General features: G+C 37.4%; 1 protein-coding gene across 1 annotated transcript in view; it reads left to right on the plus strand.

Annotated features, from left to right (window-relative positions):
• Window positions 1-3752: 3752 nt before the first annotated feature.
• Window positions 3753-24437, plus strand: part of LOC100913627 (annexin A8) — a 29985-nt gene continuing 9300 nt past the window's right edge. The window contains exons 1-11 of the mRNA XM_003755170.3: window positions 3753-3893; window positions 4039-4084; window positions 10118-10208; window positions 12916-13010; window positions 14468-14581; window positions 15267-15357; window positions 17072-17151; window positions 17427-17486; window positions 18856-18949; window positions 21837-21932; window positions 23737-23795. Of these exons, the coding sequence (XP_003755218.1) occupies window positions 4064-4084; window positions 10118-10208; window positions 12916-13010; window positions 14468-14581; window positions 15267-15357; window positions 17072-17151; window positions 17427-17486; window positions 18856-18949; window positions 21837-21932; window positions 23737-23795 (801 nt within the window). The 5' untranslated portion in view covers window positions 3753-3893; window positions 4039-4063. The remainder of the gene's footprint in view (window positions 3894-4038; window positions 4085-10117; window positions 10209-12915; window positions 13011-14467; window positions 14582-15266; window positions 15358-17071; window positions 17152-17426; window positions 17487-18855; window positions 18950-21836; window positions 21933-23736; window positions 23796-24437) is intronic.

A 24437-nucleotide genomic window follows, 5' to 3' on the forward strand; every position in this document is an offset into this window, starting at 1 on the left:
GTACAGAATCCAACAAAACTAATTCTCCTGTTAGGCATATCTGTTAATGTATGTTTTTTTCTACATTTTGAGTTCATCATCTCTCTGTCTGGAGGCAAGAGACATGTTTTATCTTCATTCTTCAGAGCCATGTTTTATCACTGCATTCATTAGAATTCTAAAGTTTTTCAAAGGCATTTTTATCTATATTGTTGTTATTGTATAAATTATACAATTTTTATATATAAGAAACTAAGAATGGAGGGCCACTTGCCCAAGGTCACATATGTTAAATGTCAGAATCTGGATCTGAACCCAGTTCCTCTGATTTTAAATCCGGTACTTTTTAAACCTGAATTGCAAGAAATAAGAGAGCCAAGACTATGTCAACAGAATAGTTAGCATGGTAAGTACAAGGAAGTATATCCAGCATATTTCCAGAAAATGGATTTGCCAGATCTATGTTTTATGTGGCACACAGTCTTAATTTTTTGGGAGCAAATTAAGTTTCTTTAAATAATAGAGCTGTGAAATTTTGGGGAAGAGTAAAAAGAAAAAAAAATGACAGGCTTTCTTAGGCATTGGAAAGTGTTAATGAGCATATGGCAAGCGTCTGTGAAAGACCTCTCAGAAACAACCTTGTGTCCTAAACAAAGTGCTATAAAAGCATTGAATTCCTAACAACAGTCACCTTTGAGGTCTCAATGAAAGTGTCATATATCAGCAAATTCAGAAATTATTCCCATGGTCCAAAGCTTTTCTGCCAAATGGAAATGCTATTTTTGTGTGTTCAGGTATTCTAGAATGTAATTCTGAATCATGGTGATAAATTCCACAAAGCAATGTTAACCAGGAAGGTGATAGTCTTGCAAATCTTAAAAATTAGACAAGCTGAAGGGAAGGTTTACAATATTATGTAAAGATAACAAATTTCTCATTTACACTGAAGAAATTTCCAGGAGGCTTAGAAATTCCTACTTCACACAGCTTGTATGAATCAAGATTTGAATCCAAGTTTTCCTGACTTCAAGTCCAACATACTATCCATTGTCATTCTAGCCTCCGTGAAATAAAAGAAATAAATCACCAAGCAATGAACATTAATTAGGTTTGGCCTGCAAACATTTGTTTTCATGTACAGAAAAAAAAAATATTGATTTTTCAGATCTGACACAGCAAAGAAAGAAAGTTTTATTAAAAACCTTGTTTTAAGGTTTTCCTTCCTGTCTAGTCCTAGACCCACCAATAAGAAATCAGCTGAATTAAATGGAGCCCCAAATAGGCTAAATGCAAATTGAGGAGTTTTATATTTCAGATTTCTGTTTAGAAAAACATGATGTCAGTCACAGTAGATGTCAGATCCCTAGGTAAAATCTTTCTTCCCTGCCTAGAAAGAAAAGGGGATTTTCTCATGTGATGAAGTTTGAAGGGCAAAAGACCTCATTAGTATTAATGATTATTCTTCTGGGCAAATAAATGCTGCTGAGTCACTACCCTGGCTACTTGGGATGCCAAGCCTATAGCTTGGTACTTAATACATGCTTATTGAATTGAATTGGGAAAAAATGTGTTCCCAGAATGTGTTGTAGTTGCCAAGAGAGAGCTCATAGGGGTCAGTGTGAGTGAATGCTTCAGTATTAGGGTCTTTAATAATTAAAAAGTAGCAATATATTTATATGGAAAAGTGAAGAAGGAATTTAGTCAAAGTTATTTGACTGTTCTTGAAGGAATTTTTGCTATTATTGAGGAAATGGACACTGGATTCCAAGTCAAAAGATTTAGTCTCTCAGGGAAGACACTTCCAGAAAAATACTTATCCCAGATCTTAATGCATATAAAAGACCCAAATCACTAGAGAAAACTCCAGTTTTATGAGCTGAAAAAGTCTTCCTCTGTGATTTTCATTTGCTCTTCTATAGAACTGAATCTAAAGCTCCTTCTAACTTTTTGTTCCTATTCAGTCTTTTTCAACCATGTCTCACTCTTTATGAGCCTATTGGGGTTTTCTTGGCCAAGACACTGAACTAGTTTGCAATTTCCTTGTTCAGTTCATTTTACAGATGAGGAAACTGAGGCACACAAAATTAATTGACTGGCACAGGATCTCAAGATGGTAAGTATCTGAGGCCAGCTTTGAACTTACAGGAAAATGAGTCTTCTTGACCAGTTCCAGAACACTATACACTAGATCACTTTCTAGTTCTAATATAATACTCTGAAGGGATTTCCATATCCACAAGACCATCTCCAAATCTCTCTTCCTGGATGATAAATATGAAGACCTAATTTCCTAAATTCTAGGAATTTCTCTAATTTCTAGAGTCTTATTCCAATAACCTTAGACTCCCTTTCCTGGATATTGGGCTCTGACTGGCAATTCTAGCCTTTTTAACTAATGCTCCAGCCTGTTTGGGGGCCATCGCTACATCATGTCTACACTCATCCCCACCCTCTTTTCCATCTTCTCTTTATGTGCTGCCTTTCCTTATTAGACCTTGTACATAGTGACCATCTCAATGGCTTGTATTTGCACTGCTGGGTCTTAGCACAATATCTGACACTTAAGTGCTTTATCTACTTATCTTCTTTGCTATTCAAACAGAAATTGAGCTGGGGAGGCTGCTAAGGACAAAGACCACTAAACCAGAGAAGGCTGGAAATCTGCCTGGTGGTCTGTCTGCCTAATGATCTGCCTGTTACCAGCCCCCAAAGAATAAACTACCTTCATCCATGGAAAGAAAAGTATCAGATTCCCTTCTTTATATATCCCCAAGGCACAAGAAAGGGTTGTACAAAAATTCCATGGGTGGAGAGAGAGAGCCTAAAAGCTCTAAACACAAACTTATCTCTGGAATCAAGACTAGAAACCATAATCCTGACCCCTAAATTCCTCAAACTCTTGCAGCAAGAGTTGGTTGAAACATGGCTTGGGGAAAGACAGGAATGTTGCTAAATCTTAATTGACTAGAAAACCAAAATACCTAAAATATCCCATTCCTAAGCAACTATCCAATGACAATTCACATGGTTATAGCAGCAAAGGGTATTATGTATTGTTAACTTATTTGAGCTTTAAAACACCTCAATGAGGTAAATAGAGCAAAGGATATTATTCCCATCCTGTAGATAATAAATCTGAGCCTCAGAATCCTTGAATGACTTACCTACAATCACACAACCAGAAAGGGGAAGAGCTGAAACAGAGGCTTCTGATTTCAATATCTTTGGCATTTGTTCCACTACATCACCCATTTATTCTTTGGTACTCATCATCAATACATTGCTATCACTGTTTGCATGTCATTGCAGGTGCATAATAATGTTGACTGATGGACTGTATATGGTTTACCAGATTGCAAACTGAGGAAAAGGGATCAAATCTGTTTCTTTTGAATTCCTACACGATATGATATATCTACAAATGGTAGGTACTTGACTAGTGTTGCTTAATTCATAATTCAATTCACCTTTGTCTATAAGACCTGTTTTCATTCCTCATTGACAAACTAGTAAAATATAGTTTTAGAGCCTCCCCAGTCATAAAGGTGAATTCTGGTCACTTCACTCTGAGTGACATTTTCTGGATCTATATCACAGAGGGGTGGATTTACATAAAACCTTCTCTCTTTCTTCTCTGGGGCTCCATTCTACATAAAAACATTTCCCAATAGCCTCTGTTTGATCACCTGATTTAAAGCTGTGGGTTTTTCAAAGTGGGATAATTATTTGCCAGTGAAGTCATTTCTGAGAATGTTTCTCAGACCCAGCCTGTTTGAAGGGTGTGGCTCTGGAGAAGTATAGAAAGAAGCTGCTCGTCCCAGACAGGAATAGAGCTGGTTAGCCCATTACTGCTCTGTGTCCACAGAGTCCAAAGAAACTTAGGCCCTTTGGGACAGATTTATTTTTTTCGCCTGGTAAGTTGGTTGAAGGAAAGGGTAGGAGTGAGGGTGAGGGCGGAATGGTTCCTTCTAAGTATTGTAAACATGTGCCATAATCCTAAAATATACAGCTACAGTCTAGATAATGTTATTTTGTATTTTTCCTCCTCTACTTCTTTAGGGAAAAGAGCACCGGACTGAAGACAATGGCCTGGTGGAAAGCTTGGGTAAGTCAACAAAATGCTGTCGTAAAAATGGCTTCAAGAGAATCTACTAGCGATTCTTTAAATTCCGCCCCCACATATAATCCTGCTTTTAATTTCAGCTACCACATTAACTGAAAGAAGTAAGAATGGAGTTGATTTTCTAGTTGTGGGATTCTTACCGAGCCATTCTTGCTCTCTTGCCTATCAACTTGTGCTCATTTTTTTTTTCTATACTTAGAGGGGAAATAGCAAAGAGGGTGAAAATGTCCCATATTGTCCCCAAGTCCCTGACTTGATTCTTTTTATCAAAAACATGAATTCTTAGCCTTGGGTGGAGAAATTTAATTTTTTTAACATTTTGAAAACTTTATTTCACTATAATTGATTTCCTTTTTAATTATACATATTTTATTTTATGTACTAAAAACATTATTCTAAGTCCACTGGCTTTCTCAGATTGCCAAAGGGGTTCAAGACACACAAAAAAAAAAAAATGTTCAGAATCCATGGATTAAAAGAATCAATTTGACTACCTAAAAAAAGGGATCTGTAATGAAAAGTGTTCTGGTCCTCTATTTCTTAGTAGCCAGGACCATTTTGTCAAAGATTTGTTAGGCTATTGTAAGTTGAGCCAGCCATGAGCTTCAGAGGTTAACTAAGCAAAAGGTTATGCCTCTTTTTAAAGAAAGGCTCATGCAGACCAAGAGTCTGTAATTTAAAATAATGGATCAGGAGCAGTTAGGTGGTACAGTGGATAAAGCACCAGCCCTAAAGTCAGGAGGACCTGAGTTTAAATCTGACCTCAGACACTTAACACTTCCTAGCTGTGTGACCTGGGACAAGTCACTTAACCCCAGTTGCCTCAGCAAAAAATAAAATAATGCGTCATTATCATATTACATTTTATGGCTACAAAACTTTGTACTTAATATTATCTCATTAGGGGCTCTAAGAGATAGGTAACAGTATACATTTCTTAGACCCTAGGTAGAGGTAAAAAACTAATGGGCTGGACTGGGACTTGGGCTTTTGCCGCTTAAAACGCAAAAGAAGTTTGGCTGAAATGACAGGAAAAGATAATGATGAATGTTGGAGGGGATGCGGGAAAACTAGGACACTGATGCATTGTTGGTGGAGCTATGAACGGATCCAACCATTCTGGAGAGCAATTTGGAATTATGCTCAAAAAATTATCACACTGTGCATACCCTTTGAGCCAGCAGTGTTACTACTGGGCTTATATCCCAAAGAGATCATAAAGAAGGGAAAGGGACCTGTATGTGCAAGAATGTTTGTGGCAAAAAACTGAAAACTTAGTGGATGCCCCTCAGTTGGAGAATGGCTGAATAAATTAGTGTATATGAATGAAATGGAATATTATTGTTCTATAAAGGACATAAAAGAAGTAATGGGATAGTCAACCTTGCTGGAAGGAAGGGCTGGGTTCAAATTCCCCTTTGACTCATTCTAAGTCTATTAAGACCCTTAATCTTTCCAAGTCTTTCAGGCAACTTTCTAAGGCTCCTAAGTGAAAAGGGTGACATTGATCTGCATTAGCAGAGGACCAGAGAAATTACAAATTACCTGATTACCAGGTTCTCTCTCTTCTCTCCTCCTCTCCTCTCCTCTTCTCCTCTCCTTTTTTTCTCTCTCTCCTCTTTTCTTTCTTTCTCTCTCTCTCTCTTTCTCTCTTCCCTCTCTCCTCTTCTCTTCTCCTCTCCTCTCCTTTTTTTCTCTCTCCTCTTTCCTCTCTCTCTGTCTCTCTGTCTCTATCTCTCCCTCTCTCTCTCTCTTTCTCTCTCTCTCTCTTTCTCTCTCTCTCCCCCTTTCTTCTCCCTCTCTGTTCCTCCCTCCTGTCTTTCTTATTCTGCCCATTGCAGAGGTGGTTTGGGTAATTTTTGCTAGCTTATATTCACTTAAGGAGGGAAGACAAAGATACAAATGATCTCCTTTATAATCGTTATTAAAGACATTGTTAATATGTATAGACATGCTTGACTGAGTCACATTTATTCTATAAAATATTTCTGCTTGGATCAGCCTCTAAAACCTTGGGAAATTGCTAGTGCCTTTGTCCATTACTGTCTAGGTAGTGGCTTCTCATAAAAGACTAAGAAATTTCATGGAAAATTATTTAGCACAATGAGGATAAAAAATCGGGAACTCTCGGTTTGGGTCATTAAATCATATCCCTCTTCATAAATTCTAGATTCCTGTTTCACCCCACCCCCAACCTCAACATCTTTTTAATGTTAAACCCTATAAGTCATCAGCCCTATCCCCAGTCTTCAGCTCTGGATCAGTGAGTGCCAGCTCAGATGGCTCTCCCTTGGTGAAGGCTTTGCAATGGCCCTTGTGGGCTAGACATTCTTTTCAAGAAGAAAACTCTATTCTGAATGAGAGATAGAGGAAAACCCCACCCTAAAAGTCTTTTCCCAAGCTGTGTAGAGAAGGGGATTATGGGCCAGCCTACATTCCTAAGGGAAAAGGAAACAGGGAGTGGCAGGAACACCTTTCAGAGACAGAGTTCTTGGGCAATCTTTGTGGCTGGGGGAATGGAGTGGGAGGACAATGGCACTACGATGACTCTGTTCCCATCCCTTTCTCTGTATAACAGACACTGAGCATACCCCAAACAGGCCACGGAACCACACCCACCATGCACGCTACCCCGGATGGCACCTGTCTCCCTTACCAACCGTCCATACACAATCACACACAACACATAAACCAGCCACTTTCACACCTGCACACACCCCTGCTCCCCTGACATCCCACCACTATGCAGACACATAAGCCAACACACACACACACACACACACACACACACACCAATTCTTACAGCAGAGAACAAGAAGCAAAACAGATGAGTGTCAGAGCTCTCCAAATGGATTGTCTCTAGAACTCTAGAGCTGCCATCAGAGGATCTCTATCAGTTATTATTTGTGCAAGCCATTTGATCTTGAGTCATATATGTTGTCTCTGATCATCAGTTTCCTTCATTTGTCAAATGGAACTAAACTGAAAATATCTGCCCTGTCTACTGAGCAAAGTTGTTGTGAAAGTAGAAATGAGATAAAATGTGAGAAGGTGCTCTGAAAACCATACACAAAAGCAGAGTGAAGTACAATGGTTTTCAATAAAACGAGGTTCATTCCTGGACCCAGTGCTGAGTAAAATATACAAGTGGACTCCTTCTCTGCCAAGATCCTGTGTAAAATTCAAGGTTTCTCTTGTCTCCTCTGGCCCAGTTTCCAACCGGACTCCATATCCAGTCATTTAAAAGACCACCCCTCTCATTTAACCTTAATAATTTATCTTTGAGCTTGGAGTCAAAAGACATTTAATAAGTAACTTCTAAACGTAAGGCAGCGAGGTGCTGCAGTGGAAAAGCACTGGGCCTGGAGTCAGGAAGACCTGAGTTCAAATATAGCCTCAAATATTTATTTATTGGCTGTGTAATTCCAGGCAAGTCACTTAGTCCAGTTTACCTCAGCTTCGTTATCTGTAAAATGAGTTGATGAAGGAAATTTCAAACATTTTTCTTGCCAAGAAAACACCAAATGAGGTAATGAAGAGTTAAATATAACTAAAAAACAACAACAAAAAAAAAAAACCTAAACTAAATTAAATGCAAATTACTAGACTAGATGCTAAGTGAGAAATTGAGAAGAATAAGGTAGAGGCTGTCCTCCAGGTTCTTATAGTCTAGCAGGTTAGATAAACAATTATAAACAAAGTGTGTACTGTATGTACCTTTTTTATACTTTCTGTGGTCTATGAGAGCTGCTAAGAAATTACAAGCATTTATGACTGAATAGCACCAGAAAGAGTTCCAAGATGGTACCTTTTGATTAGGAAACTAACCTAGAAATTAGGACAGACTTGGGTTAAAATTCCACATCAGTCACATATTGAGTGTGTGACCCTAAACAAATCCATTTAATTTCTCGGGGGCCTTGGGCACCTCTAAGATGTTTTTGTCACAACGCAGGTGTTAAAATATGTACTGGAAGTAGGGGTTCCTTGTGCCCATGAAATTACTGGTTCTGTCCAAAAATAAATAATAAAATTGCTTCGTGGACAAAATGGCAATTGATACAGACTTTTAAAAAAAATAAAACTTAGACAGAAGAAAATATGTGTTGTGGAAGAGAGAGAGATTCCAGATATAGAGAAGGGAATGTGAGAGACAGATTCATACAACAGTGAGTTCAGACTAGACTGAGGAATAGTGGAAAGTAAGGTAAGAAAGATGGGTTGCAGTCAGATTGTGGATGGTGTTGAATGACAGTCTAAAGAACTTAACCTTGATTTTGTACTTACTGAGGAGTCACTGCAAGATTTTGAGCAGCAGAATAATTTTTTTTTTGAATAGCACAATCAGGATTGTGCCTAAGGATATTCCCTGACTTTGTCCCAGAACACTCTCTGCTAGGCTCACCATCAATGCCTCAAGGACATTTGGAAAGCATCAGCATTCAGGAAAGACAAGATGATCTTTGCCATCCTGTTAGGTAACTGGTACAGGGTACAGTGAAAAGTGGTAAACAACCTGTAATGAGCATTGATCAATGCAATGAGAATAAGAAGATAAAACACAAACATCTGAGAAATGATCCCAAATTAAAGTGTTGGAATTTAAAATACTTCTTGGTAGGTTAGGTGAGCAAGACCTGGATTCAGGAAAACTTGAATTCAATCCAGCCTCAGACACTTACTGTGTAACTTCAGAGAAGTCACTTAATCTGTATCTCAGTTTCCTCATCTGTAAAATGGAGGGGATAATAATAATAATAATAATAATAACCCATCTCCCAGGGTGGTTGTGACAACAAATGAGGTAATATTTGTAAAGCATTTTGCAGACTTTAAAATGATATGTAAATGCAAGCTATCATCATTTTAAGGGTCTGGAATTTGATGTTTCCTGCAAATGAATTTGAGACCCTGAAATGTCTCCCCAAACTTGAATGATAGATGCTAGTAGAGATTATCTGGGAAATCTTTTTTTTTTTCGGTATTTTTGGCCTGGATGGGGAATGTCACTGTGTCATCCTCTTGCCACATGCAAAGAAGAACCAAGACCATATTAATAAGTTATGCCTTTAGGTAGACAAGTCTCTTTCAATTATCTTGTGGTTGCGTCATTTGACTCTTCATGGACCTCATTTTCTTGCCGTTTTCTTCTCCATCTCATTTTACAGATGAGGAAACTAAGGCAAACTGGGTTAAGTGATTTGCCCAAAGTTACACAGCTAGTAAGTGTCTGAGGCTAGATTTTAACTTGTGAAGATGTCTTCCTGATTCCAAGTCCAGCAGTTAGTCCACTTTGCCCATTATCTTAGTACTTAGGCAATTTACTTCCCTTGAACATCACTTCAGTGGCAGAAGGTAAATCAAGTGCGGAGGGAATTATTATTTAGACCCTTATTACAAACACTTATTAAGGACCTAAGGTAAGTTGTATGCTGTGTTATGTGCTGGAAGAGCTATTATACTTAACTAAAACATGGTGCCTGTCTGGAAGCTTTCATGAACAAGACACAAATACAGAAAAGTGTAATACATAGTGTTACCCCCTAAACACATTCAAGTTGCAGACCAAAGTATTCTATGAGACCAAAGGGAAAGTCCTTTACCAAAAGGAGGAGGAAGATGGGAATGGGAAGGTTGGTAGAGAAAAGTGAAGAAAGAATGAAAAGATAATGTTCTCTGCAAATAAAATGGAAATTTCCCAGGAGCAAGTATCAGTTTGTATTTTATCTTTCTGTTCTGGTGCCTGGTGCTTAATGGGTACCTAATAAACCCTTGTCGTTTTGAGTTTGAAAGGCAGAGTCTAAGAAAGGAAAATTAATTCAAGTCTCACTTTTCCTTCCAGAAAGGAACCTTGAGAGCTCCCAAAATTGCTGTAATTTGCAGATTCCCTGTTTATTATATATTCTTGAGTATATTGGCTTCTGAACCAAATGCCACAGGGATACAGGTTCCAGATAATGTGCCTGGTCTGGCTACAACCAGAGATGATGGAATGATCATTCTATTTCTTCCCAGGTTGAGCAAGAAGCTATCACTGTGAAAGGCAGCCCCCACTTTAACCCTGACCCTGATGCTGAAACTCTGTACACGGCCATGAAAGGAATTGGTGAGTTGTCACATAATCAGCCCTACCGTTGAAAAATTATTTTGCGGTCATCCTAAGTGGTTTTATTTGTTTTCAAAGAATTAACTATTCTATAGAGAGGCAGCATGGGAATAGTAAATAGACTGGACAAGGAACTGAGGAAAGTGTGGATTTAAATCCTGTCTTTCCACATACCTATTGGGTAATTCTAACACAGCTTTGTCTCCAAATGCCTTTGGGCTACTTTCTAAGATTAGAAACTTCAAAGCAGTTAAGTTTCCTCACTCTGGAGATCAATACAAGAATTAAGTCACAGGTTTTGACCAAATCAACAACAACCAATTATTGTGTCAAGTTGGGTTGAAATGGAAAGATTAGTATAAACATATAAAGGGAATATGGGGGGGGGGAGTGTCTGTGAGAGAGAAAGAGAGATAGTATGTATGTATGTATATTTTACATACATGTGTGCATGTATCTATATATAGATAACTATATGTATTATGTATATATATTATATCTATGTAGGTATATATATATGTGTGTATGTATATGTATGTGTATATATATGTGTGTATTTCTATAAATGTCTCTCTGCATATATGTGTATAGTAATTTAAAAGACTTGAGAAACAGTTTCTGAGTAAGTTAATCATTGTATTAATAATTACAATAATTAATCATTAATAACATTGTTAATAAAAGAATTATCATCTGTCTTAGACTAAAGACCATCAGGGTAGCAGACTCAGGGCTTATTTGTTTTTTTGAGAAGAAAAATGGCAAGCAATTCTGATTGGTTAGCATAGTGACAATTGTTGGGCTCTATTCAAATGAGGGGCTGAAAATGACATTTGTCACCCTTGGACACCTTGAGCCATCTAATCAAAGAATTTATCCCCACCCAAAGCTGAGTAGAAGACTGTGGGTTTCCCACGTTAGATTGAATTCCTTATAAAGCCGCTTGGGGTCTGACCAAGATTGAGGAGAGTTAATTCAGTCTCATTATCAGTAAAATTCAAGAGACTGAACTTTTTATTTTTTTAAATCAGGACTTTGACAAAAGGAGATAACTCTGGATCTCCCCAAATTATTGGTGACTAATAATCATTTCTCTGATTATACATACATGCCCATATGTGTACATATCTATACATACATATAGATATATACAATTATATGCATGCATATATTCACACATATACACATACAGATGTTTATGCAAATCTATATGCATGTGTACATGTACATACAGACACATACATATGTATGTACTTGTGATGATATATGTACATTTGTGCATATGTATGCTGCATGATACACACATATATGCATATTTACTTATACATAGACATATGTATGTACCTACACATATATACATGCATTCATATACCATGAGTCCAGCAGTTTGGAGGCAGAAATAGTTAGAAATAATTCTCTATGGCCATCTCCTAAGGCTTTCTTGCAAGAAAATGTGAGGTTTTGCATCAAGATGAGCTTGTGGGATAGTGCTAAATTCCAAGTGGCTCATCTTACTTTCTGCCTTTTAATAACATATTAAACTCTCTGCTTTTGTGACGAGGCTGACATCAGCTGAAATGTTACTTCTCATCTTCTTGGAATAAGGTGAAAGATTTTTTTTCTGAGTTGATCATAAAATCGTAGATCCAGAACTCAAAAGGGTGGAGGACAAAAGCCCAACTCAGAGGACTTGAGTGATCTTCCCTCACTCTTGTCTTCCACTTACAGAGACTGCATTCAAATTCCACATTCACCTCTCTCCCTCTAGGCAGTACACAAGATAGTGATTTCAGGAGTGAAGGCTGAGGATAATAACTGACACTTATGCAGCCTTATTAAGATCAAGGAACCCTTAGAGGAAGGAAAGTCACAGCCTGGGGCTAGGGACTGATCTTTGGCCTGAGATCTAGAAGATTCAGGTTCTTGTCCCATCTCTACCAGGCTTTTTCTTAGTTTCCTCGTCTGTAAAACAAAGAGGTTGAAAGACATAACCTCTAAGTTCTTTCCTAGTTTTGAATCCTATAGGTGGTATAACTATTATTATTCCCATTTTACAGGTAAAGAAACTGAGTCTCAGAGAAAATTAAATGTCTTGCCTTTGAATTCACAGCTAGTAAGTGATGAGAGTGAGTGAACAGGTCTTATTGTTTCTATAGAGCACCAATTTCTGATGGATCCCGGGACATTCTCTTCTTCTCTGATGTAATTAAGGTAACATTGTTCTAAAGGAAGTCTTTAAAAATCAGTATTAACTGCTACAAGCTAATTTTTACAGTAGCCTTGACTAGAAATGTGAGAGAAAAATCGATCAATCAATGAATCAATAAGCATTTATTAAATGCCTTCTTTGTGTCAAGGTGCTGTGTTCAATGCTGAGAGTAAAACAAAGGCAAAAATGAAATGACCTTTGACATCAAGGAGCTTACGCTATAACAGAAGAAACAATATGTATGTCTATAAGCAGAGAAAAAATATGTAGAATATATACTAGTAGGGCAAGTTGTCCAGAAAGGTCTCTAAGCTGAGTCCTGCAGGATTGCTCATGGGATCATCCAGTGCCCGGCGCTGCAGCTGGGAGTCCAAGGCAGTGACTACAAACTTCCCCAACAACTACTCGTTTCTAAGTAATTTATTGATGAAGCTATGGAGGCTCTGCTTGCAAACATCAGTTGCCTCATGCTAATCAAACTTTCTTGTTCCTCAACAGGAACCAACGAGCAAGCCATCATTGACGTTCTCACCAAGAGGAGCAACACACAGCGGCAACAGATCGCTAAAGCGTTCAAGTGTCGGTATGGAAAGGTAAGAAAGGTGGCCACACGGCCTCCTGCCAGCCAGTCCCTTCCCTTGCCAGCTTTGGAAGGCAGTGCCAGGGCTGCGCTTGGTGTCCAGAGATCTGGCCTCAGACATTTACTGGACTGTGATCCTGGGCAAGTCATTTAACTCTGTCTGATTCAGTTTCCTAATCTGCAAAATGAGAATAATGACAGCAACTACTTCCCAGGGTTATCATGAAGAACAAATAAGATAAAATTTGCAAACATTAAAGTGCTATAGAAATGTATTATTATTATTATTATCATACTAAATTGCCTGGTTACCCATTTGGGTAATGCAGCTCTATGTTAGAACAAGAGGAATCAAATCAGATATAATTACATCCACAGTCTCCAGCCCTAAGTCCATAAAATGTAAATAATAACAGCTTTGCCAGCTCTGGCCCTGAATTCAGGAAGACTTGAGCTCAAATCTTATCTCAGATACTTAATAATTACATGATTACCTCAGTTTCCTCATTTGTAAAATGGAGATAATAATAATAATATTAAACTTCCAAGATTTTTATAAGGATAAAATGAGATAATAATTGTAGAACTCCAAAAATCTAAAAATCACCACACAAATGCTAGTTTATTTAAAAAAAAAAAAAAGCAATCACTGTGACTCAATGATTCTCCAAATTAGCAAGAAGACTCTCCCCTTTCCCACTGAGTGGAATTTCAAGGGTCCATTGATTTGTCAAATTAATTCTGACAATTAATATTAACAACTAACATTGATATAGAGCTCTAAGGTTTGAAAAGTACCTTATATGTATTTGATCTTCAGAACAACCCTGAGGGATAGATGCCCTTATTATTCCCATTTTACAGATGAAGAAACTGAAATTCAGGAGAGGTGGCTCAAAAGTAATATTCAAATATAGTTCTTCCTAACTCGAAGTCTAGTACTCTAGCTATTACTTGACCCATATATCTGCTTTGGAGGTGCTGTCAGGAGAATACATTTGTGCCAAAAGGCTTAGCAGCCTGACTCTGCTTCCCTCTGCATTCATTCTGATTGGCTAATCTCAAGTTCCTTTGATGGAGTGATTCAGGAATGGCCACTGGTAGAGGATAAGATAAAAAGGCTGACTCATATTTGCTGGATAAAGAAACAATGCAGAACATATACAGGTCAAAGGAGCTCACCGGAAGATAGGAGAACAGTCCCAAGAGGGCAAGACTGCAATGCTATCGCTTTAGCTAACAAAGTCCAAGGTTAAATGGCATTGCATCCACTTCTGATGAGCTAATATTAGTGATAGAGCATCTGAACCAGAGAGGCATCTGGGCAACGTGGTCCTGAAGAAAGAGATGAAGGGGGATGAACTAGCAAGGTCTTTCTGGCTTCTTTCCTAAAAACTGGCAACGGCAAGGAAATGTGTAGGAGCCAGATTCTCTCTGATGGAGCATCTTGTTGTTTTCTTGTTACACCAGGATCTGACTGAGACCTTGAAATCTGAACTGAGTGGCAAGTTTGAGAGACTTATCATAGCTCTCATGTACCCACCATACAAATACGAAGCCAAGGAATTACACGATGCCATAAAGGTAACTGAAACAATGGTAAAATCCTGTCAAGAATCAGCTGAAATGCTGCCCATCCAGATGTGGCCTGAGGTGTCAGCTTCCCACAAGGAGGATGAATGTTTGACCTTCTGCATCCTCCATGGCAGACAATTAGTAAATGTCTGCCATAGGGTGGAAGGATTGATGCTGTCTCTTGTTTTCAAACAACTTACATTATAAAGTTACCAATATTGCGGCTGGTGTAGATGCAAAAAAAAAAAAATCATTTGCCAGACCCAAGAAACACATTAAATTTGAAAACACCTATGTGCACATAAACTCTTTCTCTGTCTCTCTTTTTCTCTCTGTCTCTGCTTCTCTCTGTGTGTCTCTGTTTCTCTCTCTCTCTGTCTCTGTCTCTGTTTCTGTCTCTGTTTCTCTCTGTCTCTGTCTGTCTCTCTCTCTCTCTCTCTCTGTCTCTCTCTCTCTCTCTATCTCTCTCTCTCTGTGTCTCTGTCTTTCTTCTCTTTTCTCTCTGTCTCTGTCTTCTCTCTCTCTCTCTCTCTCTCTCTCTCTCTCTCTCCCCCTCTCCTTTTTCTCATTGAAATATACCCATGTACAACACTCTACCGCCCTAAGAACCTGTCTCTCATATTATCTCCCAATCTGACCAAAGGCTGCCATTTGCTAGGAGTTACTCTTATGTGGAATTTCTTTCTCTTCCTAGGGCATAGGAACCAAAGAAGGAGTCATCATTGAGATCTTGGCATCTCGGACCAAAGCCCAGCTTAGGGAAATCATGAAAGCTTATGAGGAAGGTAAGAATCATTGTAGCCATACCATTGGCACCTCATGTCATGGATTCACATGGCAGTTACTGAAAGTAATTCACCAATGAGAAGGCTTAGTAATAATAGAGACAAAGATATGGGGAGATGGAAGTTATCCGCTGTCAGAGGGTAAAACACTTTGGGAAAGTAAAGATCTATATAATGTTATATAAAAGTAAAAAAAATCATAGAATGTTGTCTCTAGAGACTTTAGCAATTATCTAGCCAATATCCTTTTTATTTGCAACAAATCTGCTTACCATCTATTGTACCAACTATTTTATTTGGGGGATTTTTTTCACAGAAATTGTATTTTTCCAAGTAAATTGCAAATTGCTTTTATATTCATTACTATATTTTATAGCCAGTGAAGGCTATTTTTATAATTTTAAATGGTTTCCCTCCAGTACTTAATAGATTTTTCTGATTAATAACAGCTTGTCTAGAAGGGGAAAAAATGAGAATTAAAATGGCATTCTCTCCCAGGGCATAGTAATGTAAGGACTGCCTCAAATTACTAACAAATCGATTACTAAGTTGTTGTTGTTCAGTCTTTTAGTTGTGTCAGATTCTTCATGACCCAGTGGACCAGACTGTCCATGGGATCTTCTTGGCAAAGATATTGATATGGTTTGCCATTTTCTTCTCCAAAAGTTAGATGATTTGCCCACAATCCCATAGCTTATAATGTCTGAGACTGGATTTCAATTCAGGTCTTCCTGACTACAGGTCCATCAGTCTATCCACTGAGCCACCTAGCTGCCTCCTCTTGTTTTTTCACTAAGATACGGACTAATAATTAGTGACATGTGCAAATGATAAAGCCTGTGTTCTCTGTCCCACTGTCTTGTAAAGAAAGGGAACTAAGATGAAAGCCATAGACAAATCTTAGGGAAAACTTGCTCGATAGGCTTCAGAAAAATAATACAAATTATGCAGACCAATTTCAATGAGAAGAAAGAATTATGAACAGGAGTGTTGCTCTTCAAGCCATGGCAAGAGTAGAAAAATGCTGAACTTCTCAAGAGACTACGTTCAGACTCAGTATGGTGATAGATGTGGTTCTAAAAACCTGACAGAAAATCAAAGAACACAGCCATATAGTCTGTCATCTGACAAATTAAGAAACAGAAGGTTAAGGAGGATATGGACTGGCTCAAAATTACATTTGTAGAAAAACCAATGGATTTTGCAAAACGTATGCATGAATCTATGTCAAGGGCTCTCTTCATTGCACGATGATGTAAACAGAAAGATTTTGCTGCCCACCAACACGGCAATGAGCAGTACAACATATTCTTGTATTTGATGTCACAAGATTTGAATTCAAATCCCAACTCTTTTACTGTTAGTTCTGGAGTATTAAGCAAGTCACAGTCTCCCCAGGGTTCAATTTCCCTATCTTTAATGTGCTAGATGGTCAAATGTTGTCTCAGACATTTACTAACTGTGATTTTGGACAAGTCACTTGATTTCTCAGCCTCAGTTTCCTCATCTATAAAATGGAAGGGTCTCAATGGCTTCTACAATCCCTTCTTGTTCTAACTCCCCAGGCTCCAGTTGTTCTAAATCTGACATTTTTTTCTAAGCATACCTATCTCACAGGGTCATTTCATCACAGGAGAAAAAGTGCTTTTATACTTTAAAGTGCTATATAAATTTGGACCAATATCATTAACCCTCCTGAGTTTCTGCCTTGTAGAATATGGTTCCAACCTGGAAGAAGATATTAAATCAGACACCAGTGGATACCTGGAAAGAATCCTGGTCTGCCTTCTACAAGTAAGAAGGGGTTTATATTTCTGATGGTCCCTAAGCAACTATGAGTCTACAAGTCTGGTTCCCTGAGAAGACCTAAGTTAGAGAGCTAGGTCAATCAGAGAGGGAAAACCTTTGGTGATTCCAATGTCAATGAATGGAAGAGTGCAGACTTATTTTGTCACTACAAGGTTAGCCAAGGGTAGGAATGTAGGGTTCAGGCTCAGCTTCAAATCTAATCTGGGGTCAGGTGGAAAGATTCCATTGCCTTAAAAAAAACTACTTTTTTCCTCTTCCAGGGCAGTAGAGATGATATGAGTGGTTTTGTGGATCCAGGACTGGCACTCCAGGATGCACAGGTAAACTTTTTAATTATTAAATGAATTTTTTATTATTCTAAATTTGTCAAACACTAGAAAATATGGGCATTTCTATATGCAAACAACAAAAAAAACAGAATATAAAAGTTCAAGCCTCTATGACATATAATTTTAATATTTAAAAGTACACTTAGCATGTTAGTTCCAAAGCTAGACCACTTGTCTATGTTATTTCCCTCTTGGTATTTAATTTTATTACTTCCTTGATACTTTCTCATTTTTAATGGTTTTGCCCAAGTAAGTTCTAAAGGATCTCAGAGTATAGCTAGTCCAACCTACTCATGAGCCTCACCATTGCTTCCCTAGAGATTATTTTCCCTACATCCTTCACACACACACACATACACACATACTCTTTGCACACACAAACATATGCAGACACCATACTGTTTACCTCCCACCTCTTCTGTAGGCAAATTTTATTTCTTTAGACCAATCTGTGATTTCACTGTTATGGGGAAATTTCCATTCAGGAAACTCCCTGTACCAATGGACATCCAAACCTGGTCTACGTCTTAAATATTAAACATTTGGCTTGGAGCACTGAGAGGTTATAGAATTTGCCCAGAGTCACATAACTTGTAGGTGGCAGAGATGGAACATGATGAATATCTGTAGAGATCTTTTATTATTATATTTAGAACCTTAGAATCAGAGAAAATCTGAGGTCTATTGAGGGGGAATGACCTGTCCAATCAATAAAGTTAGACAAGAACCAATTCTTCTGATGGCCTGTCCAAAACTTTTCTCAATTCAACCAACTGCCTCCTTTGCACACTGATGGCAGAACTTTTACGAAAGCAGGATCACCTCCACCCCACAATGAGACACTGAATCATTCTGTCTTCCTTCTGTCATCCATTGTCCTACCCAAGTCAAAAGGCAGTCCTAATTCTTTTATATTCTTTCCCAACATAGCTTAAAAGGGCAGCCAGGTGATTCAGTGCCTAGAATCTACATGAGTCCAATGAGTTGGACACAACTGTAATGACAGAACAACAACATAGTTCAAACTATTATTTATCACTTTCCTTGCTCAGAAAGGCTCACCCAGTCAGTGAGTGCCCTCTGCATCCACACTGATCACTTTTTAAAAAGCTCCCCCATTAGAACCACATAGAGAACACTTATCCCTTTTAAAAAATATTTTATTTTCAATTCATGGAGCAAAACAAGCATTTCTAGAACATTTACTCCTATAACAAAATCCCTTCTGCTTCTCCCTCCATGATGGTGACTCAAATGCTCTCCATCATAATACTTTTCTTTCACTTTCTAGACTTTCTCACAAGTAGATATTGTTGGGGCTGACAAACACATTGTAAATAAATGTTCTTTGTGCTATTAGGATCTCTATGCAGCTGGAGAAAAGATACAGGGTACTGATGAGATGAAATTTATCACCATCCTTTGCACCCGGAGCGCCACCCACTTGATGAGAGGTACAGAGCATTCTTTGTAGTGTTTTCATACTCCTACAGTCAGTCAACAAACATTTCTTCAGTGTCTTCTATGTGCCCAACACTGTGCTAACTAAGCTTCCATAGGGCTATCGGTGAGCTCTGCTTTGGCTGTGGACCTGTTCAAATCCTGAATCTCCATCACATCCAACTTTTCACATGAATCACATCAAGATAGGATAAATCTAAAGCAAATGGAAAGTGATATGTTCAGTCCCTCATATCTGGGCAGTGTCTGTGTGGGAATGGGTTATAGCTATTAAACAGAATTGGGATTTCTAGAATTATAAACTAAAATTCTCAGCTCTTACCCCCATTCATCCCTCAGAGTTAAGTCTCTTCAACTAATATTGGTCAGGATTGATGCAGCTAAGATACAGGAATTCCTCTAGAGCCAGTGAAGCTATCAAACTGCAGAGAGATGCTACAGATTTGGAGCAGGTCCACCTGGAAAGAGATAAAGGTTTCAGCCTAGGGTCACAGTTTAATGAGCACAGAGTATTTGGCCATCTTCATATAGCCTAGTGTATCTAGAAGAACATCATCCAGAGATCCTAAGAACTCAGCTAAGTAAATTGTTGATGATAACAATAATCATACTAGCTAGTATTTAAATATGCTTAAAAGTTTGCAAAGTGCTTCATAAATATTATTTTATTTAATCCTCACAACACCTCTGAGAGGAAGGTGCTATTAGGTACTTTATCATCCCCATTAAGAGAAAAGTGAGGACGAGAAAGTGATTTGCCCAGTTAGTAAGTGTCTGAGGCTAGATTTGAACTCAGGTCTTTCTAATTGCAATACCAAACACCTTCTCGATTTTATGGGAGACTAACAAAGTAATGGAATCCTCTATTAGAATAGAAGTAATTCCATGGAGGAGTATTACCACAGTCCTTCAAACTCAGGATTGTTCTCTGGCAGAGTGATATAAAAGGAATTATTGCTCCCTCTACTGAATCCCCTCTAGTGCTTATATTGTGGTATGAAAATGATCCTGTGTTCCCAAAGGTTGTGACAAAGAGGCAACTTAAGTCCCAACCAGATAGAAAAATTCTCAATACAGAGATATATTTCTAGCTAAATTTGAAGAGATGTGTTACTGGGAGGTTGCTATCAAGTGATAATTATTTCACTCACAACTCCAGAAAGAAAGGCTATCTCCTAAAGTATAGATGGATGGCTATCTGCATCAGTAGAAAAAGTAGTCACACAAACAAAATCAGGAGTTCTTGAACATTTGAATTAATAATGGTTCTCATTTACGTATTGCTTTAATATTTACAAAGCACTTTTCCTTACAATCATCTTGTGAGAAAGGTAATGCAAATGTATTATTTATTTTTTATAGTTGAGCCAAATAAATCTCAGAGGGAGAAGTGAATTAGAATCACACAATGCTATATTCTTTCTTAGCATCATGCTTTATGAGGCATCAAGGATGGGGAAAAGTTAGAGCTCTGGGCTTGGGGCCAGGAAGAACTGAGTTCAAATCCAGTCTCAGATTGCATAACACTAGACACATCACTTAACTTCTCCCTCTCAGTCAGTTTCCTCATCTATAAAATGAAGGGTTTGGAGTCATGGCCTCCAAGATCCTTTCTGGCTCTAAATTTGTAACGCTGTAATTGTACTTCATGATAACCTGGAAAGATCCACAAACCACCTCCGTTTCTCTTCAGCGTCCATTAGGAAGTCTCTTATCTATAAAAGTACCTAACTTTTTTGTTTTATTTTGTGTTTTTACCTCTACCATCTTGGGATCAAATTGAAAATTATATAGAAAGTGTTTAAGAAATAGAAACAGATTTAGGACTGAGACTAAGATCACACAGCTAGTCTGTACTGGACTTGGAACCCCAATTCCAGCTTTCTTGACGTTGTTGACCAGTGCATTTTCCACTCTGCCAGGCTACCAAATAAAGAGCTTTACTTGAAATCAGGAGTTCTGAGTTTGACTCTTAATTTTACTAGCAGGTGACTCATTATCTGACTCCGTTAACAATTTGGAACTAATAATACTTGGAAATACCTTTTTTTCAACTTGACTGTGAGGAAAGGGTCTTGTAAAACATAGAGCAAAAAATAAATGAAAGTTATTGATGTATTTAAAAAATTCACCTTAAAATTTAAGATGAATTAAACAATTACTGAGCAAGTTAAGTTCTTCAAATAAGAATCAGGGGAACCAACTCCAACAGTCAACAAAAATTAACCAAAGTACTTAATGTGTTCCAGATGCCTGTAGTCTATTGAGAGAAAAAAAATAGAAATTTGTATTCATAGATGCAAATGGAAACTGTATACAAAAATATAAGTAATTCTTGGTAATTTTGGCAAAAGTTGAGAGATACTAATAATACATATGGGGGATACTAATTTGTATGAGGGATACTAATAATTAGCAAGTTCTTGTAGTATCTTAGAGGAGATGGCACTAGAACTTAAGGAAGCTAGAAATTCTAGGAGACAGAAGTGAAAATGGAATATATTCTAAGAATGGGTGTAGACGAAGACCATAAGATTGGAAATAGAATGTCAAATATATAAAGCAAAAAGTTCAAGAATGTAGCATGCTTGAAAGGGAATAATGTTCAGTGAGTAACCTCAAAAACATTATAGTAATTGGCAGACGTTTTTGCTAAATTTTGCATTTCTTTTCATTTATTTTTTCTTTCAAAAGTATAACTAAATGCTTTAAATTCTATATCTTTATAAGGCATTTTGTATAATCAATTTCAAAAATTAGAGAAAAGGAAGATTTTGTTAGATCATAGATTGTGATTTTTGGTTCAGAAAACTTATCTATAGCCCTTTTCTTTCCCTAAAAGATTCTTGTGACCAGCTAATCCCTATTCTTTCTTCACAGTGTTTGATGAATACCAGAAAATTGCCAACAAGAGCATCGAAGACAGCATTAAGAGTGAGACCCATGGTTCCCTGGAGGAGGCGATGCTCACTGTGGGTAAGGCACTGGAAGAGTCTCAATAATTGTTTACAACTCCTTATGGCTTTCAGATTGAGGCTGCTTCTTGACAGCTGTATCTACTTGGGTCCAATAATGGAGACAAAAGCAAAAGATTCAAGTGAAATTCAATAAATAATTTTTAAGCTTAGTATAGTGGATCCCAGCTTTGATAAATATTGGCAGGGTGATTCTAGACAAATTATTTAGATCAGTAAACAATTCCCTATAGCTATAAGTGACAGAGAAAGTGTCAAGTTACACTGGCATGTGTAGCTTATATAAGATTGCTTGCTATGTTGGGCAGGGAGAAAGAAGGAAAGGAGAAAAATTTGAAACTCAAAAATATGTTGAACACTATTGTTAGCCCTCAAGTTTCTAATACTCTATTTGTCCAAAGATAATTAAATACAAAACTCTACCCTCTGTGACAAGACAGAACAAATCTAATCTCTTTTCCACATAACTACCCTTCTTCTAATTTTACACATGAGATGAACTGATTTCATTTCTCTTGGTTATATTGCTGATTGAAGGAAGGAAGGAAAGAAGCACTTGTTAAGCACCTACTTTGTGTTTAGCACTCTACAAATATCTTGTTTGATCCTCACAACTACTCAGGGAAGTAGATATAATTATTATGCTCATATGATAATTAAAAAAACAGGCAGAGAAGTTAATTTTTGCACAGGGTCATACAACTAGTGTTTGTAGAATAACTCACACTCAGGTCTTCTCAATTCCCATTCCAGCTTTCTTTCCACTAAGTCACTTGACTTCTTGGCTCAATCTAGTGTCATTTTCATTATACTATGATACTTTCAGAGCAGAGGGGAGAAATGAAAAATATAATTTTTTAAAATTTATGTCATAAGGGACTATAGATGTAGACTATTGCATATACTATCCAATTTCAATCACAACAATTTATTAAATATGTACTATATATCTGGCACTGTTCGAAGTGCTTAGGATTCAAAGAAAAAGTAAGATCTATCCTTTCCCCCAAAAAGCTTATGTTCTAATGGAGGAGACAATGTGTATATAAATAGGAATGTACAAGTTATATACAGAATAAATGCAAAGAACTGACCTTTTTCTCTCTCTTTTTATACTTAGATGCAAGGGGGATAGCTTGTGGGAGGAGGAGGGATATATTTAGAAATGAAGGTGATATAAAAACAAAAGATGCCAATACAAATGAAGAATTTTTCAAGTATATTAGTTACAATAAATAAATAAAGAACTGAGTTGAAAAAAAACACCGAAAACACAAATCTGTGTTTTCCATAAATTGCCCAGGTTGAGCTGAAGGCCACCTCAAACCTTGAATTAAAATCCAGGAGGTCTTGTTACATATAATCCACTGGACCCTCCCAATAGTGTAATGAGTCTCCCTCATTTTACAGTTGGGGCCTCTTCTAAAACAAAACTTTTTGAAGTCATATTTTTAAAATGGTTCAACTTAGATTATCAATACCCACCTTACCATAACCAGACACTGACTGTTGGGAGTTACATCTATGAAATAAATCCCTGATCACTATCATGATGATAAAAATACGATGAGGAACTATTATTCCTAGAAGCATGAATATCTATATCTATATATAAATATAGATATAGATATAGATATAGATATAGATATAGATATAGATAGATAGATAGATATATCTACACTCCTAGAAGTTAAGTTAAGAAGGCCCAAGTTGCCTCATGTTTATAAAAGATTCAAATTTCAAACTTAGGCAATATCATCTATCATCACTTCTAGAGGATTAACAAAATCTTTCCCTTTGTCTAGTGAAGTGCACCAGGAACATTCACCGTTACTTTGCAGAGAGGCTGTACTGTTCCATGAAGGTGAGAGACTATGCTAATAATTTAGCCTATCAAATTCCTTTTCAACCTCTTCAAAGTCCCTTGTTCCTAGGTCTTATGGGAAAACTGAACATAATCATCTGATTTGGGGTTTGGCTTTTTTGGGTGTATGTGTGTGTGTAGCTTTGAGTATCTTCAATAAACAAAAATCTGCCTCTTACCTAAATTCTATTTATCAAAAGTTCTTTTATTTTGCAAGGAGACATTTTGAGTAAATATGGTCAAACACCAATGCTCATTGATCAAAAATCATTTATTAGCCACTTATTAGGTGTTAGGCTTTGTGGCAGGGCTGAAGTTATAAAGCTGTAAATAAAACGGTCCTTGCCTTCAAGAAAGTAACATATTGGGGAATGGTAAATGGAGAGAGAAGGTAGAGCATATATTTATATAGTATAAACAAAATAAATACAAGATAATTTTGTTAAAGCCTACTCATGCCTACCATATGTCTCTTTGTTTCTCCTTGAGTGAACTTCAATTTAAATTCCAACCCAAGCTGGATATCCATTTCTTATATCTTATATGACCTTTTAGACCTTATAGACCTTTTAGACTTTTAGACTAATGTTCAATTCTCAGTGAACTCCCCAAAATCTTTAATCTTTTCAATCAATATGCTTT

This window comes from Sarcophilus harrisii, chromosome 2, assembly GCF_902635505.1.
Source record: "Sarcophilus harrisii chromosome 2, mSarHar1.11, whole genome shotgun sequence".
Taxonomy (NCBI): domain Eukaryota; kingdom Metazoa; phylum Chordata; class Mammalia; order Dasyuromorphia; family Dasyuridae; genus Sarcophilus; species Sarcophilus harrisii.